At 38.5% G+C, this 26,466-nt stretch overlaps 1 protein-coding gene across 4 annotated transcripts in view; it reads left to right on the top strand.

The window, feature by feature from the left end:
• Positions 1-19,675, top strand: part of NCKAP1 (NCK associated protein 1) — a 61,324-nt gene extending 41,649 nt beyond the window's left edge. For all 4 annotated transcript variants that reach the window (XM_055718206.1, XM_055718208.1, XM_055718207.1 and 1 more), the window contains 10 exons: positions 14-144; positions 538-635; positions 4,473-4,566; positions 5,289-5,371; positions 5,833-5,913; positions 9,390-9,483; positions 11,083-11,199; positions 15,096-15,205; positions 17,799-17,888; positions 18,495-19,675. In XM_055718206.1, coding sequence (XP_055574181.1) covers positions 14-144; positions 538-635; positions 4,473-4,566; positions 5,289-5,371; positions 5,833-5,913; positions 9,390-9,483; positions 11,083-11,199; positions 15,096-15,205; positions 17,799-17,888; positions 18,495-18,611 — 1,015 coding nt within the window. In that variant the 3' untranslated portion in view covers positions 18,612-19,675. The remainder of the gene's footprint in view (positions 1-13; positions 145-537; positions 636-4,472; positions 4,567-5,288; positions 5,372-5,832; positions 5,914-9,389; positions 9,484-11,082; positions 11,200-15,095; positions 15,206-17,798; positions 17,889-18,494) is intronic.
• The last annotated feature ends 6,791 nt before the right edge of the window (positions 19,676-26,466 follow it).

Genomic DNA, 26,466 nt, shown 5'->3' with positions numbered 1-26,466 from the left:
CCTTTCTGATAAGGTATTTGGAAACTTTGCTACGACAAGTCAGCAATGGTCACATAGCCTATTTTCCAGCCATGAAGGCATTTGTGAATTTGCCTACAGAAAATGAATTGACGTTTAATGCTGAGGAGTACTCTGACATATCAGGTAAACTTTGATGTTTCTACTGAATGTTTGTGAGGGATAGTTATTGTATGCTTGGGTAATTGGAATAACAGCAATTCTTAGTGTTGTATTATAGATAGCATTTGTTAACCTTCAGTAGTATTCCAAGTACTTTTTATTTGTGCTGCCTCTGTGTCTTGAGAGCGCTGACTTTTTCTATTTTTGGTCAAGTAGGGTTATTTAAGCTACAGAGATAGGCTTATGATGTGTCCATGACCGCTGCTTTGGTTCTATTACAACACAAGTTCTTGTATATAATGTTTTACTTCGGGGTAAAATACTTAGGTAATTAAAACATCACTGCTAGGTACATGATGGGCATCAAATAACTGAAGAAGGAATGGTTGAAGTAGAACAGTTTGTTTTATTTCTCAGAAATGAGAGCCCTTTCTGAACTTCTGGGACCATATGGCATGAAGTTCCTAAGTGAAAGTCTGATGTGGCACATTTCTTCACAGGTTGCTGAGCTTAAGGTAACCCTGGGAAACTGGTGGGTGGGAACGCGGGTAGCTTTCTGTTTAAGCTTCCTTTAGGGTATTTGATAGCTGTGCTTCTGCATGCCATCTTTTTGAAACGACTTTATCAAACCAACTGATAAAGCTTTGAGTTTTACTCTTGTTTTGTAGTGTGTTTGCACATGTAGTATGTGTGTATGCTAGCAGCAGCTGAATGGGCAGGACTTTATGTAGGCTCTGTTGATTTGTATGTTAGGTACCCTAACTTAGGAGTCAGGTGTCTTTTAATCATCAGTGGGAGGAGAGATGTCTTCCAAGATCTCCAGGTGCTTGCAAAACGCTTACCCAAGTCTGACTCTTGAAACTTAGCATGAAAATCTCAGCTGTATCTTAGACATCTATAAGGACTTCATTACTTTACCATGTATGTTAGCATCTATTGTCGAGTTTACATGGATGGGAGACCCCTGGGCTTTTTTCTTTGTTAATTGCCTCATTTTTAGACATATCTTTCCCTCTGGCTGAACAGTATCCATTTATTTTAAATTTCTGTATTCTAATAAATAAACCTGATACAGCAACACAAACGATGAAGTTGTGCCATGAAAAAAAAATGTTGGGAATACGGGCACATAAAGGAAGTTTGTTGCATGTATAGTCGAAACAATGAACAATGACGGGGAAGCACTTGGTGTTTATCTAATTAATTCTTTATGGAAAGAGGTTTTAATAAATTCAGTATTGTGTACTACTTTCTCAGGATAGTCATACTATTAAAATGTCACTGATTGGCATGTATTTGCTTTCCCTATGACTGACTTTTTTTCATGTAATTAATTTCCAAGTTTAATTTCAAGTTTTTATTACATCTCATAATTTTCAATTTATTTAACCACTGATTACAATAAGGAGGTTTTTGTAACTATTAACGTGTGCTACATTTTAAAAAATACTGAAGAGATCTAAGTAACTTTCACTTTTCTATGAGAAATTATTATTATTAGAATACCAGGCCTTTAAAAGTGTGTGGTTTTATTACATCCCATATTACAGTTTCAAAGATCTTGTTCTCTCTGTAAACACTGTGAATTTCAGTGCTGCTGAGTTGCTAGGATGTGTGATGCCCCGAAAGAGCTGAAGCCTTTTATTCAGTGCCACAGCTCAAGGAGAGGGGCTGCTCGGGCTTTCCAAGCTGCCACAAGAGCAAGCAGCATCCCTGACCTGAGTGGCCAGCTGGACAGGGTAATGGATTCCTTATGCCCATTCCAATCTGAGTTTTAGGATGAGGCTTTCCAGGTGAGAAAGCTATGATTTTAAGGCTAAATTATGTAACTCCTGGCTGTGCATAAAGTGATATCGTCACATTTCAAGTAAAACACAAAGCCAACGGGCAGATGTTTGTTGGTTGCTGCTCTATTTGTCCACTTACTGTGGAGTTGTTAAACATCCTCAAAATCAGCATGATTTATATTGTAGCTCTGTGTATTTTTTTTAAAAGCAGCTTTAAATTGTCTGAGATTTGTTGTTTTCTGATACTGTTAGGGATAAGCAGAACATAATGTAGATCCACATGCACATGACCACATATTTGGAGGAAAAAAATACAGTAATAAAAAGTTCATCTCTCTCTGGCTGAGATGCAGTTGGCTTAGCAAGAGAGCACTGAGAAACATCTGTGTTTGGGGGAAGGAAGCAACAAGAGGATAGAATGGGGAATTCATTGAAAGTAGGGTTCAACATGCTTGCTTCGCTTTTCGCAGTGGGACCAGGTGTTGGTTCTGTGTATGAAGTTTAAGTCTGGGGCAAGGAAGGGAAGTTTGCCTCATATAAGTAACTATTTGAACTGTATTCCAGCCTGTTCCTTTTAAATCTTAAACTAATATGCTGGTTATTTTTTGTAAAGCTGAAAGCTTGACTCAGTAACAATGTGCGTGGGCTATTGCCTTCCTGGAGAGCTTTGAGGGATTTAAATTAAAATGCCACACATCTGCCAAGTTCTGATGCATCACTTGGTTTAAAATTGCCCATCTTGATGTCAGTGGAAACCAGTCTTGCTTTGGCTTTTAGCATAGATGTATGTCTTGTGCGTCTATGCGTGTGTACATGGGCACACATTCTTGGAGGTGGTTAGTTTGCTGCGCGTTGTATAGCTTATTTCTTTCCGTGCTTCTCACTGAAGATAAGAAGAATGAAAGCAGGAAGGCTGAGTGGGTTATGGATAGACTTCAGCTTATTGAAATAGCATGACCATGAGACAATGTAATTGAATCTGAGAGGTCTAAGAGGTTGGGCAGATTTGCTTTGCATAGGGTACGTGACTAGGAGGCGGGAATAAAACACAGACCACCATTTATTTCATAGCAGCATTATAGTTTAAGGTGTGTTGGTTTTTCCTCCTCCTTTGGTCACAGGAGTATTTACTCTGAAATTTAATTTCCCTGCTTGCCAGTTGCTATGTCTTGCACTGTTTTCAGTGTGGGTTGAGGCAAAGTAAAACAACGTTATTAAAGCAGTTAGCAGAACTATCAAAGGTCAAATGTTCTCGGATCCTTAGCAGTAGGTTCCTGCAGATATGTCTCTTTAGATTTTATATCGTATATCTTAAATTACATTCCAGGCTTATAGTAGCCTAGATGTTTGCTGAAGTAGTTTTCCCTGCTCCCTCCTCATTGCTCCTTTTGTTTCTGCTGTCTGGTAATTAAGATGGATTGGAATGCATCTACTTGAATAATAAAACTGTTAATAATCACTTTGGAGGACCCAATCCAGAATATCTTGTTTTCTTCCATCTTCTTTCAGTTCTTTTCCATTTTGATATTCTTTAGTATACAAAGCACTGAATTAAGTCTTCTTTAAACAAAAGGAAACAATTTCTTCATTTAATGTTCAGAAGCACGCAAGATAGCTACATTTTCTTAGCCACTGGTTGTCCTCTACCTAGAGATAATCATATTTTCCATTTCTGAAATAGGGTACTTGGCACTGAAACTGAAGAAGTATTTTTTTATAAGAATAAAAGTACCTATTTCTTGCTTGAAGAGAGTTTAAAAATATTGCTTGGCACAACGTAAGTTCCTCAGCTAGCAAAGAAACCCTTTTTGGATCTGACATTTTATAGATGTGATTATGCAATCTCTGTAATTTGAATTTAAATCTGATCTGTATTTGGAGAACGATTTCAGGAAAGTTTCTACATTTACCCTGATGCTACAAGTTGAATGTATGAGAGCTGTGACAAATTAGAAACAGATACACATTTTCTTTTCTTTGGTCAAACTGACATGAAAAATACTGCACTTGAGTTTAACTGTTTCAGGCTAAGGTGCTGGGACTTGAATGAATGTCTTTGTGTTTATTTTGTATTATAATGGAAAAAAATGTCAAGTCAACTGCACCGAGATATGACAATCTGACTTTTACACTCTTCTTTACATTTTTCAATTTTACAAACATTAAATTTCTAATCCTTACAGCATAACTAGTGGAAGGAGCAACCGAAACAAATAGATGACTTTGTGAATCTGCATTTTTATTGGTATACGTCTACTTACAAGAAGCTGAATAGCATGAGGAGCTGTTGTCTGGTTTTACTGAATTACATTCTCTTGTTTTAAGAAGTTGTACACATTGCTGAATACAAAAATCACGTTCCAAGGGATATGTAATCCTCAGCTTTTTGATTCAGAGCTTGCTCTGGTGTAGAGTAGTGCGTGATGATAATGCTGAACACAGGGGGTACATCTGTATTCCGTGACTTCAGTTGCCTCTTTGCTAGACTGAAATATCCTAAACCACGCATTTATCCTGCTAACATACCAAAATCTATAGCTGACCTGCATCCTTGCTGCTTTTTAGAAACTTGTGGTGGAGAACGTTGAAGTTTTAACACAAATGAGGACCAGCTTCGACAAGCCAGACCAGATGGCAGCACTCTTTAAAAGATTATCATGTGGGTAACTAGCAAGGTCCTACTAAAGATACAGAATTCTTTTTTAATTGTTGTTTTTCTAAAGAAAATGAGAAAAATTAATTTTTCTGTATTAAGTACACAGAAGCAGCAAAGTGTATGTGAGCTTGTATAAACTGATGCATCTTTTCAAAGTTTTCCCGTCTTTTCATGTACAGATAAAACGAGATTTCTGTGTTAATTAGTACATGGGCACTATAGTAGTGGTGAGCTTTGAGCATCTTTTCAGGGATGATAGTGCATAGCTATAACAGCAGTAACCCGCAGACCAGGTGCGTAGCTATAGAATACAAACCAGGCTTTTTTGACACATGTTTCTGACTTGATTCCATCACAGTATAAATTATTTTATTTGGAAGGATTTTTACATGTATTTAACTTAAGTAATTATTTTTAATAAAAAATTATTAGAAAAATATATGCTTGGCCTCAAGAAAGCACAGTACTAGTGTTAACATCCAGTATTGTCAGCTGTATGTAATGGGGTTCATTCAATGAATGATTAACACTATAGTCTTCTGAAAATTAGCTCAGCTGTAAAAACCTGCTTAAGCACTGCTTATTTTGGCTCTTTGAAGGAATGTCATTGTTTCAGTACCTCGCATTTTTCAGTATTTTATTAAAATTTTTTTTCTCTTTTTTGAAGAATTGAGCTTGTAAACATCAACACGTTCTTGTTCACTATTGTTCTTGTTTCTGTTCAGCCGTTGACAGTGTTTTGAAGAGAATGACGATTATTGGTGTTATCTTGTCTTTTCGGTCGTTGGCACAGGAAGCACTTAGAGATGTAAGAAATGACTGCATATGTTCCGAATATTTTCATTGTATTTAATGGAATAATAGGGTGTTTGAAGTTTCACTATTTAGGAATGCTACTGCTTAAAAGGTTAGCATGTAGGTAAAATGGCAATGAACTGAACATTGAATTGCAAGGTGTGGGTGGGGAAATCTACTTTTTAAATAGTGTTCAGAGAAATGTTACATAAAAATACAGATTTTAGTTTGAGCATGCCTCTCAGTGTTTTCTGTGTTTAGTACATTTTAAAAGCTTTCATTTCACTTGATTGCAGACAGCTTGATTTTATGTTTATTAGGCTTTAATGTCTTAAATCAACAAAAAATTCATATGTATAAAATAAAAACTCGTTTTTAAAAAATCATTAACTCTGGTAGAATAATGATAGTGTCTCATTTATCTTTTACAGGGGAAGTATTTTTTCTTAGTTTGTATGTGTTTGTGTCTCTTAGGTCTTATCCTACCACATTCCTTTCCTTGTAAGTTCCATCGAGGACTTTAAAGATCACATTCCAAGAGAGACTGACATGAAGGTAATGTTTGGCCCAAAGGGTGATAGAGTAATTTTGGAGCTTACTGAAAATATGTACGGGGCAAGACTTTAACGCTTAGTGTGACAAATCCAGACACAAAGAAAACGATGGGTTTTTTTTTCAAACAGTTAAGTAGTTGTGCATCTGCAGCCTCCTAATGTTCTGGGGAAAAAAATCAACCAGCACAAGTGTCTGTTTGCCAGTGATCACATTTGATCTTTCATGGAAAGAAAGAACAGAATGTTGAAACACGCCTAAGAGATAAAGGGAAGAATACTGAGCTGCTTCGTAGTGTGAGCAGTGTAACTGATACAACTAAATGTTTGAAGGACTCTGTGTATAGGTGGAGCTCTATGCATGTAATAGCTGCAAGTCTGATTTTTCTCTTAAATTGAAAATTCTTGTGAACTCATTGTCTGAAATGTCTGCTTCTGAATAGTAGTAGGTTTCCATCCAAAAACCTGTATTAGTACATCACATGGCTTCTGGATATGTATGCACAGTAGCTACAGCCTAGCTGTTTTTTTAATCTCTTATTGCAGCTCAGAGCCTGTGAAGGTTTGCAGGCTTTTTACTGGTATTGTGGCAATTTGATTTACAGAAAACGTGTGGTGGAATATGCACTGTGCAAATCTTGATTCACTTTTACAGAAACAATTTTTAGAGGTATGCTCTTGAGCATCAAGTATGGCTTTAGAGGGCCAGAATATGATGTTATTCCTGAACTTGAAGTTTACATTTTGCCATTTACTCTTGAGGAATGAAGTTCTGTTGTGTATGAAGATTCACTAAATAAAAAAACATCTTTCTCCATTTTAAAAGTTCAGAGTCCATTATGGTGGGCCTCGTGATTTCAGAAGACACAGTTTAGCAGTCTTGTCTGGAAATGAGTCAGAGGTTGCATGAAGAATATAAGTTACTGAAATTTCACGCATATGCTGTTGCACTCCAGAATATAATCACGTGGTCTTTGAAACTTGCAATGCTGATAAACCAGCCGTTAATGTTTGATGTCCCACAAAACACTGGAAGTTCATGCCACAATAGAGGAATTCTGTGGAAATGCTATAGAAAATTAACTTGGATGATACTTTTTCATGATAAAAATTATATCAAAATAGTGCAAGTTGCTTTTGCACTACTCAAGAAAAGCCTTTCTAACATAGTTACAGATAAAATCATTGATTACCAAAGGATCATGTTCCATTATTGAACTTGCACGCAGAAGAGATGAGAAGGGAAATTCACCACTTGCTTTTCTTGAGCTTTTCAGAAAGCATCTTATGCCCTCTGCTATCAAAGGGGCACTGAAAAATAGGGTGGGATAAAGGCTGCAACAGTGATCATTGAAGATAGTGTTTTACCATTGTTATTTTCTAAGCTGATTAGAACAGATAATTTTAAACAGTGAACTCATTTGTGTCAGCAGGTACAAGAAAGCATAGTACTTGCTGCTGCTCCTCTTCTGGAAGTCGCTGGAGTAATTTACAGTCACAGGAGTAACTGGATGGCATAAAAAACCTATCTACTGCTAAATAAAACCATGCTGAGGACCGTTCTCTGGCTCATGCTGCATAGCACCACCTAGTTGCCTTTGCTTTGCATGATGTTTGGCTGTTGGCCTTCTCTGGGTCTGCTTTACTTCTGCTGCGGTTCTTAAATATACCTATTTTGTGTGGATTTTTTTTCTAGTTCCAAGTGTCTGAGATAAAGTCTTAAGTGCTGTGGTGCAGTCTACCATGCTGGTGCTCACATGATACCATCTGTAGAGGTCACATCTTGTGGTGTGGCGTGGTGCTATGTAGGCTTGTTGGAGAGTACATAGCGTGCCTGAATGATGTTGGAGGACTATGTGTGGAGAAGGAGCCAGACCTGTGGAGTCTTGTCCATGGTGCCTACTGAGAATACTGGGAACTGACATGTGCTGCCCTGCAGCTTTGCCAGATCTTTGTCTTGAAAATAGCTTCTTGGAAGTGCCAGAACTGTGCTGTGAGCCTGCTAACAATTAAACCCTGTGGACAATCAACAGCTCATTGTCTGAGTTTTCTTCTGGCCTTGTCACATACAGCAGTACAATTATAGGCAACAAAGGTTTCTTTTGGAACCTTTTGGGTTTTTTTTCTTTAATGAAGGAGTGTCAACAGACAAATCTTTACCAGGCTTTGTACAATGGATTGGGACAATTGTCCAATTGGGGATATTTTAGGACATAGTAACATGGTAATTTCCTATGTACTGAATTTAGCAAGCAAAGCATAAATAGTTTTAAAGCTGTTGATGAAATAAATACTTGTAATGAAATGCTGGTTTTATTTTGGTATCCCTGAAACTTACAGTTTGGGGTGCTTAGCAAAATGGGGATTTCATCTCCTTCGATTTGGTTATTTTTAATATTGAGTTGTTGGGATGTCTACACAGGCTTTTAGAAGGAGTCTTGCATTTGTTCCGCCATTGTTCCTTGACAGTTTGCTGTGGTCCAGATCCTGTCCAGATGCTATGGAATTCTTTTAATGCAGGACTGTATTTGAGCTAATACCATGTGCCCTTCTGACAGCATAGCACTATGCAAACAACATTGTATGTTTTTCAGATCACAACTTGCCTTCAGGTAGCTAGGCTGGAGCACATAAATAAGGATAGTCTGCACAACATCCCCTACATGCAGCTGACCAATTGTATGTCAGAATTTATGGGCAAAGCATAAACCTTCTCAAATATTAATGGCAGTAAGACATACTGCCACCGTTTCCCATAGTCCTTTGTATTTGGTCTAAACCTGCTTTTGCAGAGGTTAATCGGAACTACAGCTTTAGATATTTTGTCCAAGACACATATTGGGGAAAGGGAGAATTGCAGTGAACATTGGTTAACGGCAATAAAAGATACAGCATGGGACAGGCTGGAAAATAGAGTATATTTCAAGGTGTTCTTAGTTCCTTCAAGCATTCTGGCCACTTTAGACTCTAAGTCTTGGCACTTGGAATCATTGGACACTGAGTCTGTGTCAGATCTGAATATTCTAAGATTTCTTTTCTGTCTTGCTCTATTTCACCAGATTGTGACTTTTGGCTTTTGTCTAAAAATGCTGTATTTGCAGATGTTAGCTGATACTTTAGATCTGGTAGAGAAAATCTGTTAGTTTCTTTTGAACAGTAAAGATAGATGTAGAAACTGCTAATTGGAAGTCAGGATGTTTGCTTTGGAGGTAACATATAAAAATACACAAGCTTTGTTTGGCTTGACAAAAAGAAATTATAATCTAGCACACAAAGTACTGACCCAGCTGTCCATTGTAGATTAGAAACAAACAAAATCTAGTCTCTCTATCTTGTTTTAGCCAAGTCTCTGACATTCCATAGTGCCTCTAACTTTAATACGAACATTTCAAATGTGACAGCAAAACTGTGCTTCATCATGTTTACACAAAAACATTCAATGTTGTCCTTTTTTGTAATGATCTTTCTTCTGGTCCTCAGGTGGCAATGAATGTATATGAACTGTCATCAGCTGCTGGATTGCCTTGTGAGATCGATCCTGCGTTGGTCGTAGCACTGTCTTCCCAAAAATCGGGTAAGACGTTCCAACTTAAAAAGTAGAAGTGTTAACAATAAAAAAATAAATGCACCCAGGCGTAGAAATATTTAAAGTGCTAGGAGGAAACTTGAGTCCTTGGTATTCCTTCGATGAACTTTATAAATGGCACAAGAACATGAATTATTTGTGCCTGCTGCCTACTGATGTGTCAGCTTGAGAATCTCTTCAACCACAAAAGAATTAACTTGTTGACCTAGAAAAGGGTAACGAGTAGATGTTGAAGGAGTTTAATAGCTAACAGTAAAAACTGCTGTCATTGAAGAACAATGGAAATAGAACTCCTGTTGTGAACAGTTGTGGTTGTGATCAGTTCTGTTGTACAGGTCTGTAACAACTCTGTCATGTAAGTAGGCATTAGGAGCTGAAATGCCAGCTGAGTGCACTTCATGAATTTCACATTACCGGTGTTACTGGTGCGTTATGCAAGTGTTAACATGGAGTTTACAAGCAGAAACATAGTAAAATAAACATGTTTAATGTTCTAACATGTGTAGTGCTTCCTACTTGCTTTAAAGCGCCACTGTCTGAGCTTTTCAGTTCTGTTTACTCTGGCAGGTTCAAAGGCATGAAATCAGACTCCAGTGCTTTTTTGACAGTTGTCAGCTTTTTTCCCCTATCTTCCTTGCAGAGAACTTTATTGGGGTTTTTTTCCCCAATTGGGGTCGTGCATAGTTAATGTTATAATCAGATTGTGAATATTTTAAATGTTACCTAAGTTGATGGGGTTTGTTTTAATGCTAGTTTTTTGGGGAGGGGGAAATAAAGCTAATTCCAAGGGACATTTTAATGTTCAGACTTATGTGTCAAGCCTTAAAAAAAAAAAAAAGTATATTTGGTTTATATACATTATATGTATCATATATGTAGATACATCTTTGGAATGATAGCTAGTATCTGAAATGCCATTTTAAATACGTTATTTTCGTTGTGGTGCAGCTGTGAAATGTTTAACCTGGCTGAACAGGACAGGGCATTTCTGTGTATTTTAATGATTGATTATGATCTTGTATTTTGATTTTTACCTTTGTAGTTTGAAGTATTTTGCTTTTAGTAATTCACTTTGCACAGATATAAATACTGTATTTCACCAACTGTTGACTTTGTTTTCCAACTAATCTTACACTAATATATGGTGATGCTGCTGGTTTTGAAAACACAAAAGTTTTAGTCTGAGCTGAGGGAAGTGTACGTCACTTTCTGCCCATCTACCAAAGGGAGAGTACCGGAGGAGCTCTCCTCACCTCAGAGCAATGACTGGATTTACATCAGCATGAAGAAATACTATTCTGCCCAGCATATTGATGTCTTAGTAACTAAATGGTTAGAAGCAATAGGGTGGCAGCAGCTTGACTTCGTTCTTGTAGATAACAAACTGGACATATTGAAGCCCCACTCTGTCTTTTGGCAAGGCTGAGATAATATTCCTCCTTTCACATGCAAACATTGAGTTTGGGTTTGTTGTGTTTAAACATCATTGGGTCAAACATTTTACATTCTTAACTACCCTGTAGTTGAAAGGAAACATTTCAAGATTACTTCTTTTTAATTAAAGAACTGTATTGTTTTTGGTTTTAGAAAATATTAGTCCAGAAGAAGAATATAAAATTGCTTGCCTTCTCATGGTCTTCGTGGCAGTCTCCTTGCCGACTTTGGCTAGTAATGTGATGTCTCAGTATAGCCCTGCCATCGAAGGTAATGTAAAGTCAGTGAAGTATTTCCTGTGAATGCTTTATTTATAATTGTCCTGGTAGATTGTTGATGACATTTGCTTTAAAGATTTAATTACACTTTGTAATGAACAAAATTTAGAAATCAGTTAGCCCTAATCCAGGAAGGTTCTTCTGAAAGTTACTTTAAAAAACATTCACTTAACTCATTTGGGAAACCTTTCTATGAAAAATGAGTCTTCTACTTGAGATTTCAGGAACAGTTCAGATGCTGTAGGGGGCAATGTCGTCCTAATGTGTGGAACTGCTAGAGCATACATTCCGCATTAAGTAGTGTGACACTTACTATGTAATCCTATAGATGTTTTAGTAATCTTCACATTGGCTTTGGGACAGTCATACAAGGTGTCTTTTCTATAGTTAATATGCTTTTCATATTACTAACCATAAAATTCTGAATATAGAATGCAGAAGACATAAGCTGTGAACAAATTACATCCCGCATAGTAGTTCAGCTTTCTTATTTCAAAAAACAAACAAAGAAAACCCCCAAACCACCCAAACCTCTTCGCCTCAAGGAAATTCTTTGCATGTAGTCCACACAAAAAAAAAGTTCTTGCAGGCAAAATTGAGAAAAACATGATTGACGAAACGGTTCTAACACATACAAAAGTCACCTTTCAGCTGTTCAAGCTTTTTCCTTTGTGATATATAGCATGGCTCACATAAAAGACCATATTTATTCTGCATCCATTTACTGGGTACAGCATGGTTTTTCTATTTTTTTAAAAGTTGCATTATTTTTAATCAGTTCAAGATTTAACTCACAAAGAATGTCTAAACTGACTTCTGAAAATTTAAAGTACCAGGAAAAGACCAAAAATTCTGAAAGCCTTCTGTATCACTTATTGTAGTATGCAAATCACATTTCTTGAGAGACAGGAGGTTGTTGTTTTAAATGACGTTAATTATTGTTTTCTTCAGTTTTGAGAGATTAAAGATCTGTTAACTCTAGTTTCATTTTAAATATCATGTAGCCTTTTGCCAACTGTGAAAAAGTTGGATAAATCTGTGACGAGTAGAACTTGAACATTGATTTGAAAAGTTAGAGGTTTTAAAGTTAACAGCTTTATCTGATGAGTAGGGAGAACAATCAGTAACCTGCAGAGTTGTTTTAAGTCATCTGCACTCATAGTATTTCTATTGCTTTTTGTGAGCTTTTTCAAGGTTGTGATGGCTGAGTGAAAATCTCAGAATATAGGCAAGAGCAGGGAATATTAAGTGGGATGAGTGAGTGACAAAGGTAGAAACTTGCTTGTTAAAGGACTATCAGGTTGATTCTCTTAAATCAGTCCAAATGAACTTGCTTATGTGTGTTTAAAACCACATCTCTTAAATATTACTTGTTTATTCATAAGAGAAATCCTCTGGAAGCACTTTGCTATCGGTTTCTCCTTCACAAGCATCTTGCCTACTGTAGAGTCTCAAAACTTGCACTATTTGCCAGTGGGGCAGTACTAAAAGTTTCTAACAGTGATTATATTTTCACACTCACCCCTCTGCAAATTTATTTCTAAGAATGTGATTTTCCTAAAAATTAGCTAGAGGTTCTCCAGCAGGTTAGAGCTTTTGCAGTTTGCCTGCCTTGAACTCTCCTCTCTTCCAAGGACCCTCTTAGTCCTCAGGTTCTTAGCAGGCTGAAACAACAGGTAATTCTTACCTTCTGCCCATTTTGTATCGTAGCTTAAATATTCCAGTTTCTGTGATTTCATTTACATTCAGTAACTTAACATGCAGTCAGGCAAAGCCTTGTTTCAAAGTGGGTCCTTGAAGTAGTAAGTACAGTTAATAAGATCTCATGAAATTGTGACTGGAGAGAAGTTACATCTAGAACTCAAATATGCCCGTATTAGGAGTTGCTACAGATGTTGAGATGTGACCTCTGTATTATGTAGCTCTTTACTGAGTGGGCTATTTTTTATTGAGAGGAAAAGTGTCTGGCAAAAGGAATACATAAAATGTATTCACTCTGCAAAAATGACTGAACAAACAGTAGACCTTGTCAGTCCTGCCTTCCTTGCTGCTTGTTTTCTGCCCTTATTGTAGAACGTCTGGCTTTAGGCACTTGATATAGATGCTATTTCCAGAACGAGAACGTAACAAATGCTGCTTTTTATGAAGTAAATTCCCTGGACAAATCCTGAATGTGTCCATCAACAAGTCACAGATCTGAAGGAGTTTCAGCTTTCGAATCTGGCAAGATATACCTCCCAAATACAGACAGTTCTTGGACAGCTTTAGCAGTGTCTGCATTCTCTCTGCCTACTTCACAATCAAGCCCATTTCTTCCCCTGGCTCCGGATAAAGGCTCAGACTCTGACAACCTTTACTTTTTTCCCAGTAAGAAATCTGAATGGCTAGAGGAATAATCTGTGGTCCAGAGGCTAGAATAGAACACTGGTATGCAAGAGACATAGCCTTTTCTAAATACTTGAGACCTGTTGCGGACTGGAAGACAACAGTTCCTCAGTTTAATTCCTTTGCTAATGCTTTTTCTACAGTCTTTGAGGTATAAAAATTAAGTAACTTCAAAAAATCAAGCCACTTCAAAACCAAATATAAATTTCAGTCAGCAGAATTAAGCAGAACAGATGTTCTTAACTGATGTTCAAGAAAAGTAGTGATCTAGGGGGGTTTTTTGGTTGTTGTTTATTTTTGTTTGTGGGGTTTTGTTGGGTTTTTTTTGGACCAGCATATTCAGGCAGCAGTAGTTAGTTTAAAAATAGGAGACGGAGTGGGAGTATCAACTCTGGGGGGCCTGCCGGTGGAGATCTACAGGGTTCTTCGCTGGGACCTCCTAGTGAGCGTATTCATAGACCGGCTGGAAGGGGGACTGAAGAGTGAAGTGATAAAATTTTCATATCATGTAAAGTTCTTGAGGGGGTATTAGAGGAGTGAAGAGCTGCAGATACTATGACACTGAGTAAACCAGGCAATAAAATAGATAGGTATAATTCTTTTTAAGTAACAATACTGATAACGCATGGGGAAAAACATCAGTTTTTCTCATGTAGAGTGATGGGGTCTAGCTGACCTCACTGACTTCAAGCATGATCTTGAACTTATGATAAATGACTGAATGAAAAAAAGAAAAAAAAAAAAAAGCTCGGTGCTCAGCAGTGGTCAAAAAGAATTGGTAAGAATCAGCAGTTTTTACATGCTTGAATACTTTTTGACTCCTTCAGAGACCACCTCCTTTTCATATGCTAGCATTTTCCCAAGATACTTGCCCAGGTGTCTATCAATTTTGTTTTAAAGCGGTAGATTTGGCTTAATTTGCAAAGAGATACCAGGCTTACGGAGGGGCAGTTCTTCTGTTCTCTTTGAAAATTAGTGTCATTTAATCACCATGCAGGCCTTTGAAGCCTGGGTGAATTTTAAGCAAGATACGTATGGCAGTTGGTAGTTCAACAGTTCTGTTCTTGAGTTCCTGTAGATCTCTTGGGTGAATGCTGTCTGAGTGTGACTCCTCGTTCATTTACGCAGACGGGAGAAAAATAGCCAATTAGCTTGAAAAAAACTGCTTGCACGTGTCTTTTTAGCCTAGCCAAGCAGTAATACTGTCAAGCTCTGGAGAGACCAATTAAACTTTCAATATATTCTTTTTCCTTCTTTCTAAAAGCCATGGGGATCTCTGAGGTTGTTGTGAGAACTACGGCATTCAGAAGGGAGATAGCTACTTCTGGTGGCTTTCCTGATACCAGGTTCAATGTGAAAGAGTACTTTGCTCCTGTTGTGTAAGACGCTGAAAGTTTCTCTTTCATAGTGACAAGTCTTTTTTTACTCTTTGGTGATATTTTCCAAAGACTACTGTCATTATCAAACATGATGCTGAGGTAATTTGTATATGTTTTTGTTTAGGGCATTGCAACAACATCCATTGCTTGGCAAAAGCTATCAACCAGATTGCTGCAGCTTTATTTACCATCCACAAGGGAAGCATTGAAGACCGTCTTAAAGAATTTTTGGCCGTATGTATAACTCGATTTCTAGAGCTGCTCTCTCTAAAAAGAGGGGAGCTCTCGCCTGCTGACGCCCCTTAGTCGGTTTGATACATAGTCTAGCTCGCACCGTGCTGTCATGAAACTACCGATGTGTTTGCCATTGCAAGTGTTACCTTTACAGTGGCAATCAGCCATGAGTAATCTTAATCACAAGGGTATCCTACAAAGATTTAGATTAGTATGGGTGAGTACTGATTAACCAACATTTATTCCAATAGCAATATTGCTTCGCAATGCTTGTAATGTAAATAAAAAATACAGACTACAGAGAAACTAAAGTTACTGTATAATAATGTGGTGTTGATTTTGATTAGGAGAAAATCAGCTGTGGACAAGTTACTTTTTGAAGTCTAGCAATAGGTTAAAAGTTTGTGTCTTAACAAGAAAAACATTGGTTGACTTCAGGTAATATTTTCAAGTTCAGGTAGAAAGTGTAATATTAATTTGGGATGCAATGCCATTATTTCCTATAAATCTGGTTTTGGTGCACAAGAGAGAAAAGCATTATTGTTAATACAGGTCTATATGTTGATTAAATTCAGTAGTAGTTCTTTAGCAATCGTCAGCTCTGTGCGATGTTGGAACGTAACAGTAGCAAGTCGGTACAAGTGTCAGGGTTTTTTCAGTAGAATCTTTAGTATTATAGCACATACCATCTCTTACGCTGTGTGGCCCATGACTGGAAGAAGAAATGTGCAATGCATATAAAAATCAAGATTTTTGTCTAGCAGGCTTTTTCCCCATAACGTGTTGGACTCTTTATTTTACTTTTTCAAAGAAGGAAACTCCAGAGTGGCTTTTGACTTGTAACTTTTGACGTGTCTGCCCTTCTTAGACAGTAACTCTGTGATAGCAGTGTGGTACAGGAATATTTGGGAGGTGGAATTTTTGTGCTTCAGAGTAGTTTGAAGATCAAAGCTGCTGATATCCTTAGTGGTGCTTAGAGAAAAATCAAAAGCCCTTAGGTGGTGGTGATGTGTATTAAATGCATTTTGGTGTACTGCCTGATTAGAAATAGAATTTTTAAGTGACTCTTAATTAGCCAGAACTTGAAGGTAAAGGCTAAAACAGCAGCTTCACTTTAGTTTTTAAAAATTACTACTGATTTTGAGTGATTCTTGATTTTTGCTGTTTGGCCTGGAAATATGAAAAAAATATCCCCTCCTTCCTTATTCTAGGTACCTCACACACTTATGGGAGTGGGATAATGGTAACTTTCTGTAACTAGAAGTCCACAGAAAGAATTATTTTTTTTTTCCCCCCCACTTCTGGAAATTCATTGCATTTTGTAAAACAGAAAAAAAACTTCGGCCATTGACCTTGTCTAATGCAACTGCTGGTTGTAAAAGATGAAAGAGAAATGGTTGTGTCAAGTTGCATACATTTGACAAGTGAAGGAAACCAGTATAGTTTCATGTGATAAAAACTCTTTTGGTATGAGGTTTGCATTTTTTCCAGTGTTTACGAACTGGTTTCAGACCACTACTTTTACTGCACAGACCATGACTTGGTGGTTCAGGTATTTTGTTAATCTATCTTTTCTAACACCTTTTACATATCACTGTTAGTCTGAAAGAAAGACATTTTTCTCAAGAAGAAAATGTGCTGCTGGAGGTGATCTGCTTTCCTGTCAAAGTTAATTAAATATGGGAAAAAGTTCCTAGGTTATTTAATACTGATTAGTATGTAGTAAGATTCTTTTGAAGTATGCGTAGTCACTTTATATTACAAATTGATTCATGACAGAGTTTGTTCAAGAAGAATGTTGATTTAGATTTTTTAAGTTAGTATTTTAAGTTAAAATCCATTTCTGATAAATGTGGTTTAGGCATGATGATTGTACATCTGAAAGTTGAATGGAGTTTTTTTCAGATTTTTGTAAGGCATGAAAACACGGGTTATCAATGCATCTTCAAATTAAATATTTTACTGCATTCTGTCATCCTGAGCTTGTAAATACCCAAGTATGTGTTGGAAATTTCTAAGATATCTTCTAAAACTTGTATTGTAGGAGTGCTCACGGTCTGATAAAATAATATTAATTTACATGTAGGATGACATTTCTTCAATTAAAAATGTATATTAGGAAGTAAAACTACTTCTATTGCAAAGTCGTTATAACTTCAAACAATAAGAAGTTCAATCACTTTAAATCTTCCAACAAAAATGCAGTAAGTTTATATGCATTTTGGGAAGCACAGAGGAGAAGTGAGATCTTGATCCTGTGGGAGTTCTGTCATTAATTTCAGTAGACTTTATAATGGTGAATCAATGATTAGAACAAAAGGATATTTGCAATAAATTTACTTTTTCTATTCAAATAGCACATACTGCTTATTAAACACTACTAGAAATAAACAAAAATAGCTCACTGAGGTTAAAGCCCAGTTGAGGGTTCATGTGCCCACCATTGTTTATGTTCCTTTGTAGTTATTAGTACAATGCAGCGTCCATTGGCTGGGATATTCTTTTAGGAAGGTTTTGTGTGTGTGTAATGAAGTAGCAGAAGCTGATCAATGTTTTGTTTTATTTATTGCTTTGAAATACTCATTTTATGTAGCTTGCATCGTCTAGTCTGCTGAAGATTGGCCAGGAGACGGACAAAACTACTACAAGGAACAGAGAATCTGTTTACCTACTACTAGACATGGTAAGTGTTCGTCAGTTTTGTGTTACTAACTTCAGGAACAGGCTCTGCATTGCATAGTTCAGCAAGGGGGGGTTGGGTGTCACCTTGGGTGTTTTAGCTCATGAACCAATGGAAATTATTTTTTATGTCATTCTTCCTGGAATTGTAATGTCAGAAATCAATTTTCTTCATTCCCCTGACACACACACATATTTTTACTGTCATCCTTTGTCACCTAGAATGCTGTATCACATTGTTTAGGTCGCTTTCATTGTTCACTTAGTACGTACAATATTAAAATGAAATTTCACATTAGAGAGCACTTTTCGGAGTATAAGGGAGAAAATCCCCTCTTCTCTCAGAGGTTTTCCGTTCAGTATGCTGTGTCTTTTGGAAATGACAGAAGTGCTATATGACTGACTGTATATGTAGGAAAGCTAAATGACTAGGAACAGTGAGTTTATACTAGTGTATTTCCCCAACATTTAGAATTTGCGTTATTTCTTTTTGCTGTGCAATATGTGAGTGCTGATGTGGTGCAGACCAGAAGTATCTACATGAAACAGATTATCAGGAGCAGGCAGTAGAAGGTGTTCTGCAAAACCTTGTGTTTCTGGTATTTTTCAGATTGTGCAGGAGTCTCCGTTCTTGACAATGGATCTCTTGGAGTCTTGTTTCCCTTATGTCTTGCTGAGAAATGCATACCATGCCGTCTACAAACAAAGCGTCACATCCTCTGCCTAAATATCTACTTACTGGAGATAAGACATAGCACGCATCTATGTGGCCTCAGTTTTATCTGTAAACTATGGAGCTATTTTACTTTATGGCCTGATGAACAGTTTTGTGGTTTATAAACTTTTTCCATAAAGTTGTATTTCTGATCAGTGGTTTCTTAATATGGTTGTACTACGATATAAGCTTGGTTGATTTTAGGTTGCACATCATGGAAAATCTTTTTCTCATTTCTTCTTTTTTTTTTTTAAAAAAAAAAACAAACAAAACTTTGGAGCATCATTTATGTTTAAAAAATACTACTTCTGCTATATGTTTTTTAATATTGATAATGCAAAACAAAAATTGCTTGTTTATTTCCCAGAAGAAAAATGTATTTAGTGATTATTTTAGATAGTGTAGCTTTCATCTGTGTGTAAATTATTTCATATAGGGAGAGTTATAATCTTGTACCTATTGTTCTTATTGAAAACAAATATTGGATGTGCATTTCTGTGAAGTAATTACAGCATTTCTAGTTTTATTTTGAAACATTCACAAATCTACATACTATGACACTATCTAACAAAATGTTATAGGACTGCTTATCCTTCAGGCAGTGATCTTCTCCTGATACTCTTAAACAACAGCAAGTGGTGTTGTTTGTATAAAGCATAGTGGAAATTTTTTTTAAACTAACTTCTGTGGTGCCCTGTTGGCATTAACACTACCATTGTACCCTGCTGTATAATAAACATTCTTACACATTTATCACATGTTGATAAAATGTTAGCCCTTAACCACTTTTTATATGTTTTAAATTTTTGAAATTCAAGTGTACCTTCCATAACATACAATAAACACTAGACTGTATTATCTGTAGGTGAATTATTTTTAATATAAATGTTATCCTAGTATTTTAAGCTTAAACTGTGCTGTTGTGCATTGATTTACATCTCACAGTTCATTAAATATCAATCCTTAGAGCTTTTATGTGAAGACTTCTTTTAATCCTTCACCTTTTGGCTTCTGCTGCGATAGTGAATCTTGTAAAAAGTTGGAAAAAGGAATTAAAAGCGATGTAAAAAGTGTCAGTTTAGTGCCATTATCCTTTAAATCTTAATTTTACATAATGAAGCAAGTACATATAGTACGTAGCGATGCCGGTTGTACCCATAGAAAAAAGTGTATTGTTAAAGTATAAACCTTGAATTAATCATAAAACAGGAGAGTGTTGCTAAAAACCCTAACATCGCACATTACTGAGACAGATGTATAATAGGCCTTTTTTTAATCAGTTGTGCAAATTGGCATGCAGGATAGCATTGGCTCATTTAGCCTGAAAGCTGACCAGATGGTTGTGCTCTTTAATCCACAGCATATAAAAGCGATGTGTTTCTCAACAGGCGCTGGACATTGTATAGAGCCCCTGTTCTTGATGCAACTTCTGTGCATGCTGGTAACTTTTTCTATTATGAAAGAGCTGTTGTGTGCTCAGTTACAATAGCTTCCTCTGTCCAGAGGAAAAAAATGCTGGAATAAAATTGTCCTAAGGAAGTGAGACAGTACATCTATATTTTTCCTAATTATGCATTTTATGTCATAACCATGGAACTGTTTTAAAATTGATAATTTAGTACCATAACGAATAAGCTTGCTCATGACGTAGTTAGATCGAATGCAAGACTTAAGAATTCTATTCTGTAGTGTTTATAATCTAATACATTCAAATGTCTTGATTTTAATTAAGATTTTGATTGTAATGTAGCCTTTTGTGGAAAAATAATGCCTGTTTTCAAGACTGGCTCTTGACAAACTCAAGTTTAAGAAATAACCTATTTTGTGTCTTCAGTCTTTTTAAGTACGAAGCAATTGTAATTGGTCATTTACCTCGGATCCCCGTCAGCTTACCGCTGCTGAGGTGTTACTGAATTAAGCCTAGAAAGTAGGAAATCTCTGGCAAAACAGGTAACGAGGGCACTGCCTCTGCCAGAAGCCTCTTCCGACACAGTCAGAAAACCTTTTAGACTCAGTAGTTTCTGTGGGAGCTGTCACAGGCACTACACAAACCGTTATAAGCTGTCGAACCAAGTTTGTTGGGATAGAAGGTAGAGAAGGAATGCTTCCTCTGGAGCTGGCAACACCGTATCTGCAACTCGGTGAGTTCAACTGTTGACATGGTATATTGAGTCATCTCAGGTGGCCTCTTACGCGTTTCCAGAAGTGTTTGTAATTCCTGGAGTATGAAGCCCAGACGGCTGAGCTAGTCCCATATGAAGCCAGTTTGGATCAAATGTCTGATTCACAGGGAGGGCTCTGCCTCATGTGAGAGAGAGCGTGGAAGAAGAATGTCCTGTTGCTGCCCAGGAAAGTATTTTTATAATTTAAAAAGATGTGTCCATCAAGACAAAAGATTACCATTGAAAACAAGGACTACCTTTACAACTCTTTGCTGTAGCACTTTGTTGCCTAAGATAGGAAAAGGAGTTGGTAACAAACGTGACACTGGGAGGTGCTAGTTTTGATGCATTGGAGAATGGCATTCTCCTCAGAAAACGTTGAAATGAGTCTGGTGATTTGAGGAAAGATAGGAGCCTTCTTCAGCAGGTCATCATGGGCTTGTATGACTTCAGAGCTTATTCATTCCAGATTCAGGAATTTTTGACCCTAAGTAAATACGCCTTGCCTCTAAACTGTGTTTTTGCCAAAGGTTTTCCTGGCCCTGGGGTTGAGCATTGTGATTCACACTGAAGAGTGAACTCTCAGTTACTTACCAGTAACTGTAATAAATTCTGTAAGTTTGGATGTGTCTGAACTAATGCTGTAATGGTTTTCTGGTGAATCTCTCTGTCAAGCTGAACCAAACCCCAAGCCAGGTTTGTATGTGCAGCCAATAACCTGTTGAATCAATATTCTAGGCATAGGCTTCAAATTGTTTTCCTATTCAAATTCAAGCATCTTTTAACTCCATAATACATTTTGGATACTATGGAAGTAATTTATCATAGTCGTATTCACTGCTAAACTTGGCTGATGAGTTAAGGACTGAATGAATACAGGTTTCCATTTCAGTCCTTGTGACCAGCCCTGAAACACCGGCACGGGAGGCTGTGCAAAGCAAGGTGATTTATGACAGCTACACACATCGCGTTTGGCTTCATGGATGAGGACCGCCATTTTCAGTGATGACAAATAACCAGTTTTCAAAAAGGCTAAAGTTCTGGCTATTTTTTTTCTTTTGAAGTACAATTTTTGAATCATTTTTGTGATAAAGGGAAGCCTTCCCTTGAAATGACAAGGTCTTTTACTTGAATTGACCGCTCCTTGTATGCTTTTGCTATTTGTCATGTTATAAAGTCTGTAAATACTTGTACTAACAAATAACAAAATCAAAATGGCCTCCTGACCTCCTGTGTCCAAAACCGTATTAATTTGCAACTAGTCATGCTGTTTGTAGTACGACTCGGTCAAAACGACCTGCTTGCTGGATGTAGTGTCAGTGTGTCTTACCCAATTCAGTAATAGGAAATGTTAGTATTAAAATGGGAATGAAAAGCGTATGTTGAGCTTAGTGTAAAGCAAGGGGCTTGGCACAGTTTCTTGCATAGCCTTTCAGGCCATTGCCTTGCTCATGGTAACAGTAAATTTTAAAAGTGCTTTCTCACAAATGACGAAGGTCAACAGTAACAGATCACGCTGACACCTGTGTGAGTAACGTGCAGCTGCAAAGCTAGTACAGCTGCATGTTTAAAACCCTGATGCTTGTAAATCCAGCTCATTGTCTATTAACATGATTCCATAGCTTGTCAGACCTCACCTCAGGTTGCGACCGAAAGATGGGGAAGGCATTGTCACAGGTCACCTGCCAGCTCTCCTGCTCCTGCCCTCCCTGCCCTTGTCCATTAGGCTTTGAGTTTGGCTGAAGTTGAGGTAAACTCGACGGACAGGCAGTGCAAAGAACAGATAACTGGCTTTTGGCAAGAGCAGTATTTCAAAATACAAATTAAGTTATAATCTTTTTAATAGTAGCAAGGACACAGTGGTGAAGACAATGAAACCATTCCTTGCATGGACACACAGAGGGAAGGGAAGTAAAGCTAAGAATGCACCACCAATTAGTCTTACGCTAATCATGGTGATAAGAGGAGTGAAAAGAAAAGGGAGATAGGAGGGGAGTTGCAAGTGGTGATCACAGAGTGCTCAGAGAAGTTGGGAAAGACGTTGCACAGGGCCTTGAGTCCATTTTGTGACTGAAGTCTTATTTGACACTTCATGGGTTAAATCTAGGTTTGTACCTCACAGATGTCAGAACTGCATTTCCAAATTTCAACTGAGGCGTCATCTGTTTTCCACCCAGTACATGAGACAAACTTGTCCAGCTTCAGGATCATTTGTAAATAAAGGATGCCTGAAAGTGTAAAACTTCGAGGTATCTTGGTACAAGCATGTGTTTGCTGAGACTGAGTCAGCGGAACGGTATAGAAGTGTGTCTCTTGCGCCTGTTACAGCGGAAGGCTAGAGATGGTCTGTGATGCTTGGATTTGGTTCTGTTTATGTCTTTAAAGTGGAAGACGTCAGCAACAACATTTAGTGTTACAAGGTCAGATAAGTTCATCTCAGCCGTTTATTGTTTTGGACAGCAAAGCACTTCAAAGGGCTGAAAAGCAGCTCAGAGAACGGGCTGAGCCTCTGAAACTTGCTTTAGAGTTAATTGTATTAGGGAAATAATTGCACCACTGTTTTCATAATGGTTTTTGTTTGCATGCCAAGAAAATGCATGTTGTTTATCTAGTAAAAGCTCGGGGAGAAACCATAGTGACAAGACGGTAATAATGCCTTTGAATTTTATCATATACTAATTGTTGACTAATCAGTGCTGCCACAGGTGCTGGTTGAAAGCGGCCACAACCATTTGCTGAGGGGTGCATGGAATCCACAGCCATTTGGTTTGAAATATGTCTCTTCAGCTGGTGGAAATGGACACCGTCCGGTGGCTTTTGTTGGCTGAGCTGTCACTTAGCATATTTGCAGTAGGTATTGGATGCCTTTCAAGAAGGATCTTGGAGCATTTCAAACCAGTGTCAGTCTCGGAGCTTCTCAAAATCCCAGTTACTGGCAGAAGACCCAAGCAGCAACAAGAAGTTGCCTATTGATGTTTTGCAAGCAGGTGATGGGGATGAAGAAGAGGAAGTAAGGACACAGCCTCTGGCATAGCGTTGAGGTGCCTGGACCTCAGCATCTAGGTCTGTGTGGTGTTAAGCACTCGGTGACTCTAGTGTGAACGGGGAGAATTAAAGCCAGCGAATAACCACTGAGGACTGATGTAAAGCCACCGTATACACTGCTCCAATCGGGTGGGACAGGGCTGCGAGAGCGTGGGTAGCTTGCAAAGGCGTTGGAGCTGAAATGCAAAGCAGGCAAAACCCCTGCTGCCTTCTCCCTAAGGGAAGCTACCACTAGAAAATGCTGTGGTATCAGAAAACATCTTCTTCCAAACTTGTAATGGTTCCAGGATGGTGACTGACAGCCCTGCAAACCAAGGACGGGCTCATAGGGAATTCCCTTAGTCCTTAGTGAGCAGGTAAAATACGCAAGCTTGTAAGCTTTTCTAAGTCACAGAACCTCGATCGAGTTTATTCCTGGCCAGCTGAAGTGGCAAATATTTTTGTGTTTGCTTGTGAGCTGTGCTGCTAAAAAAGGATTTGTGTTTCCAATTTTAGTAAGCAAGCCTGTGGCTTTGGGGAGAGGAAAAAAGCAGCATTGTTGGATGAACAGTCTATAAATGGGGGGGCGACGACACATGGACCACCCTAGCCTGAGAAAAGCTTGTTGGGCGGTTGGTTTTATGGATTTTGTGAAAGCAGTACTAGGGGAGGCACAGCAGAATGGCCGCACTTAAAACCTATAAATATTTTCTGGAGAAATGCCACTAGCTTTTTCCCTTGGTATTAGTTGAGCTATGGAAGTTTGTTGGGTAGAGGAGTAAAGCAGCTTTAAAACCATTCATTCTCATTGCTGTCACCCCATTGTTTAACTTTTTAGTAAAAAAAAAAAAAAAAGTATCATCAGGGAACTGGAGGAAGATAAACATGTTAATAACTTCTTTGTGCACGATTTTTGTTCTGCCACAGCTAAAGCTTGTGTAGCATTAAGAACTATGATCTGAAAGTCCCAAAGTTCCCAAACTATCCCCCAAATTGCTTCTTTTTCGGGGGGGAAGGGCGTTGGCATGCCCACTTTGAAGCGGCTGTAAATCACCGATGATAGTGAGTGCTGTGAACTGCTGCAGAGGGCTGAAAGGTCTGGTGAGCCAGGAAGGAGTTCTGGGGAAAAAGGAGATCTTTCGGGGAGTCTGGGCGCGCTTTAGGCTGGGCTGTGGGTTATGTTACTGCACCATGGCTTCACACTTCAGCAACATCATGATTTTTGTGCTTACAGACCGCTAGCTCTTCCTTAATTTGGGGGAATGTTTCTATGCCTGTTTCCGACCTTCGTTACCGTCTCTCACAGAAGTAAAAACCAAGTGACAAAACGCGCACGCCTTCGCAAAGTCGCAGCGGCAGCTGCAGCCTCGGCACCCCTGCCCAACTCTAAAGCTTTTTGGTAAATTAGGAATGGGACGAGAAACTGAGTTGTGAAGTTGAAAAAAGGCACCGAGGAGCCACCGGCCTGTGAAGCCCTGGCGGCTGTGCGTGGGCACTGCTGGGGGGGTCTGGCGGAGCATGGGGCGCAGGCCTAAGGCAGCCGGGGGTGTTGGTTAAAAACCTCTGGGCGCCGGTTGGCTTCTTCAGATGAAATTGTGTTTACAGGATGAGGTGGCACGGGTTTTGGTTTTCTTAGAGCATCTGCTGTGCGTGTGGCTCGCAGGCGTGTTAGTGGAAGCTCTCAGGAAAGGCAATGCTTCTTTTTCCTAAACTTGCCAAGGGTGCCACAGAGAGCCCTTTGTGATCCCACCAGTAACTGCTAAAAATCATGGTAAAACATGCGCAAACTGTGTTTGGCTTCTATTTATAGGTAATACTCAATCCTAGGGCCTGTCAAACCCCATCGGCTCCCGCTGAAATCAGCGGTGAGCCTGAGTTTCGGCACTTGGCGATACTGGGCCGTTCCTGTAAAACCCAACCGTTTGTGCAGGGCTTATTTTTAGTTGCAGGTGTGATTTGGTGCTTCATTCCGCTGGGTGCTGCTAATAAATCTGGGTAAGCGGGAGCGGAGGCAGGCTTGGGCTGTGCAACTGGAGAGGCTGTAAATCTGAAACAGTAAATTTATGGTTTAACAAAATTAAATTCGGAGTGGTTATGGCCTTCAAGCTAGGCATCTCAAATTATTTCTGCAGGGGCCAGATGAGAAATGCTGCATAATGTATATGGTATTATAGAGCTTTGCAAGGTTTTTTGCCTTAAACACTCCATCTGGAGGCGATTATAACTCGGAGAGGGTTCGGTGGGTTCTGTGGTGTCTCCAGCATGGCCCACGGTGGGAGGGAAGGATGGATTTTTTATTATCTGCATGGTCATCGCAGTAGGGTATAGCGATTTGTCGCATTAGAGTAATGAATTGAATGCATGTTTAAGTTGAACATCTGTACGTAATACTACCGTGGTGGCTGTCGCACAGTCGTAAATACTTGAGCAGTAGCTTAAAAAAGAAGTTGTATGCCGGGAAACGAAGCAGCCGAGCATTCTCCCTGGTGTCCCCTCTGGTGCAGCAGCAGGTCCCCCCCACAGGAGTAAGAACTGCCTTCAGGGCACTAGTTACATCTCAGACAGGGCAGTTAAGTGACTGTAGGTGGTTGTTCTTCATCTTTGCACTGAGGAATTGCTGTATTAACACAGACTGATGAGGAACGGTGGAATTAAATGAAAATAGGGGTACTTTGCTCTGA

Source organism: Falco cherrug, chromosome 8, assembly GCF_023634085.1.
Source record: "Falco cherrug isolate bFalChe1 chromosome 8, bFalChe1.pri, whole genome shotgun sequence".
NCBI lineage: Eukaryota > Metazoa > Chordata > Aves > Falconiformes > Falconidae > Falco > Falco cherrug.
This window is presented reverse-complemented; position numbering and strand designations above follow the sequence as displayed.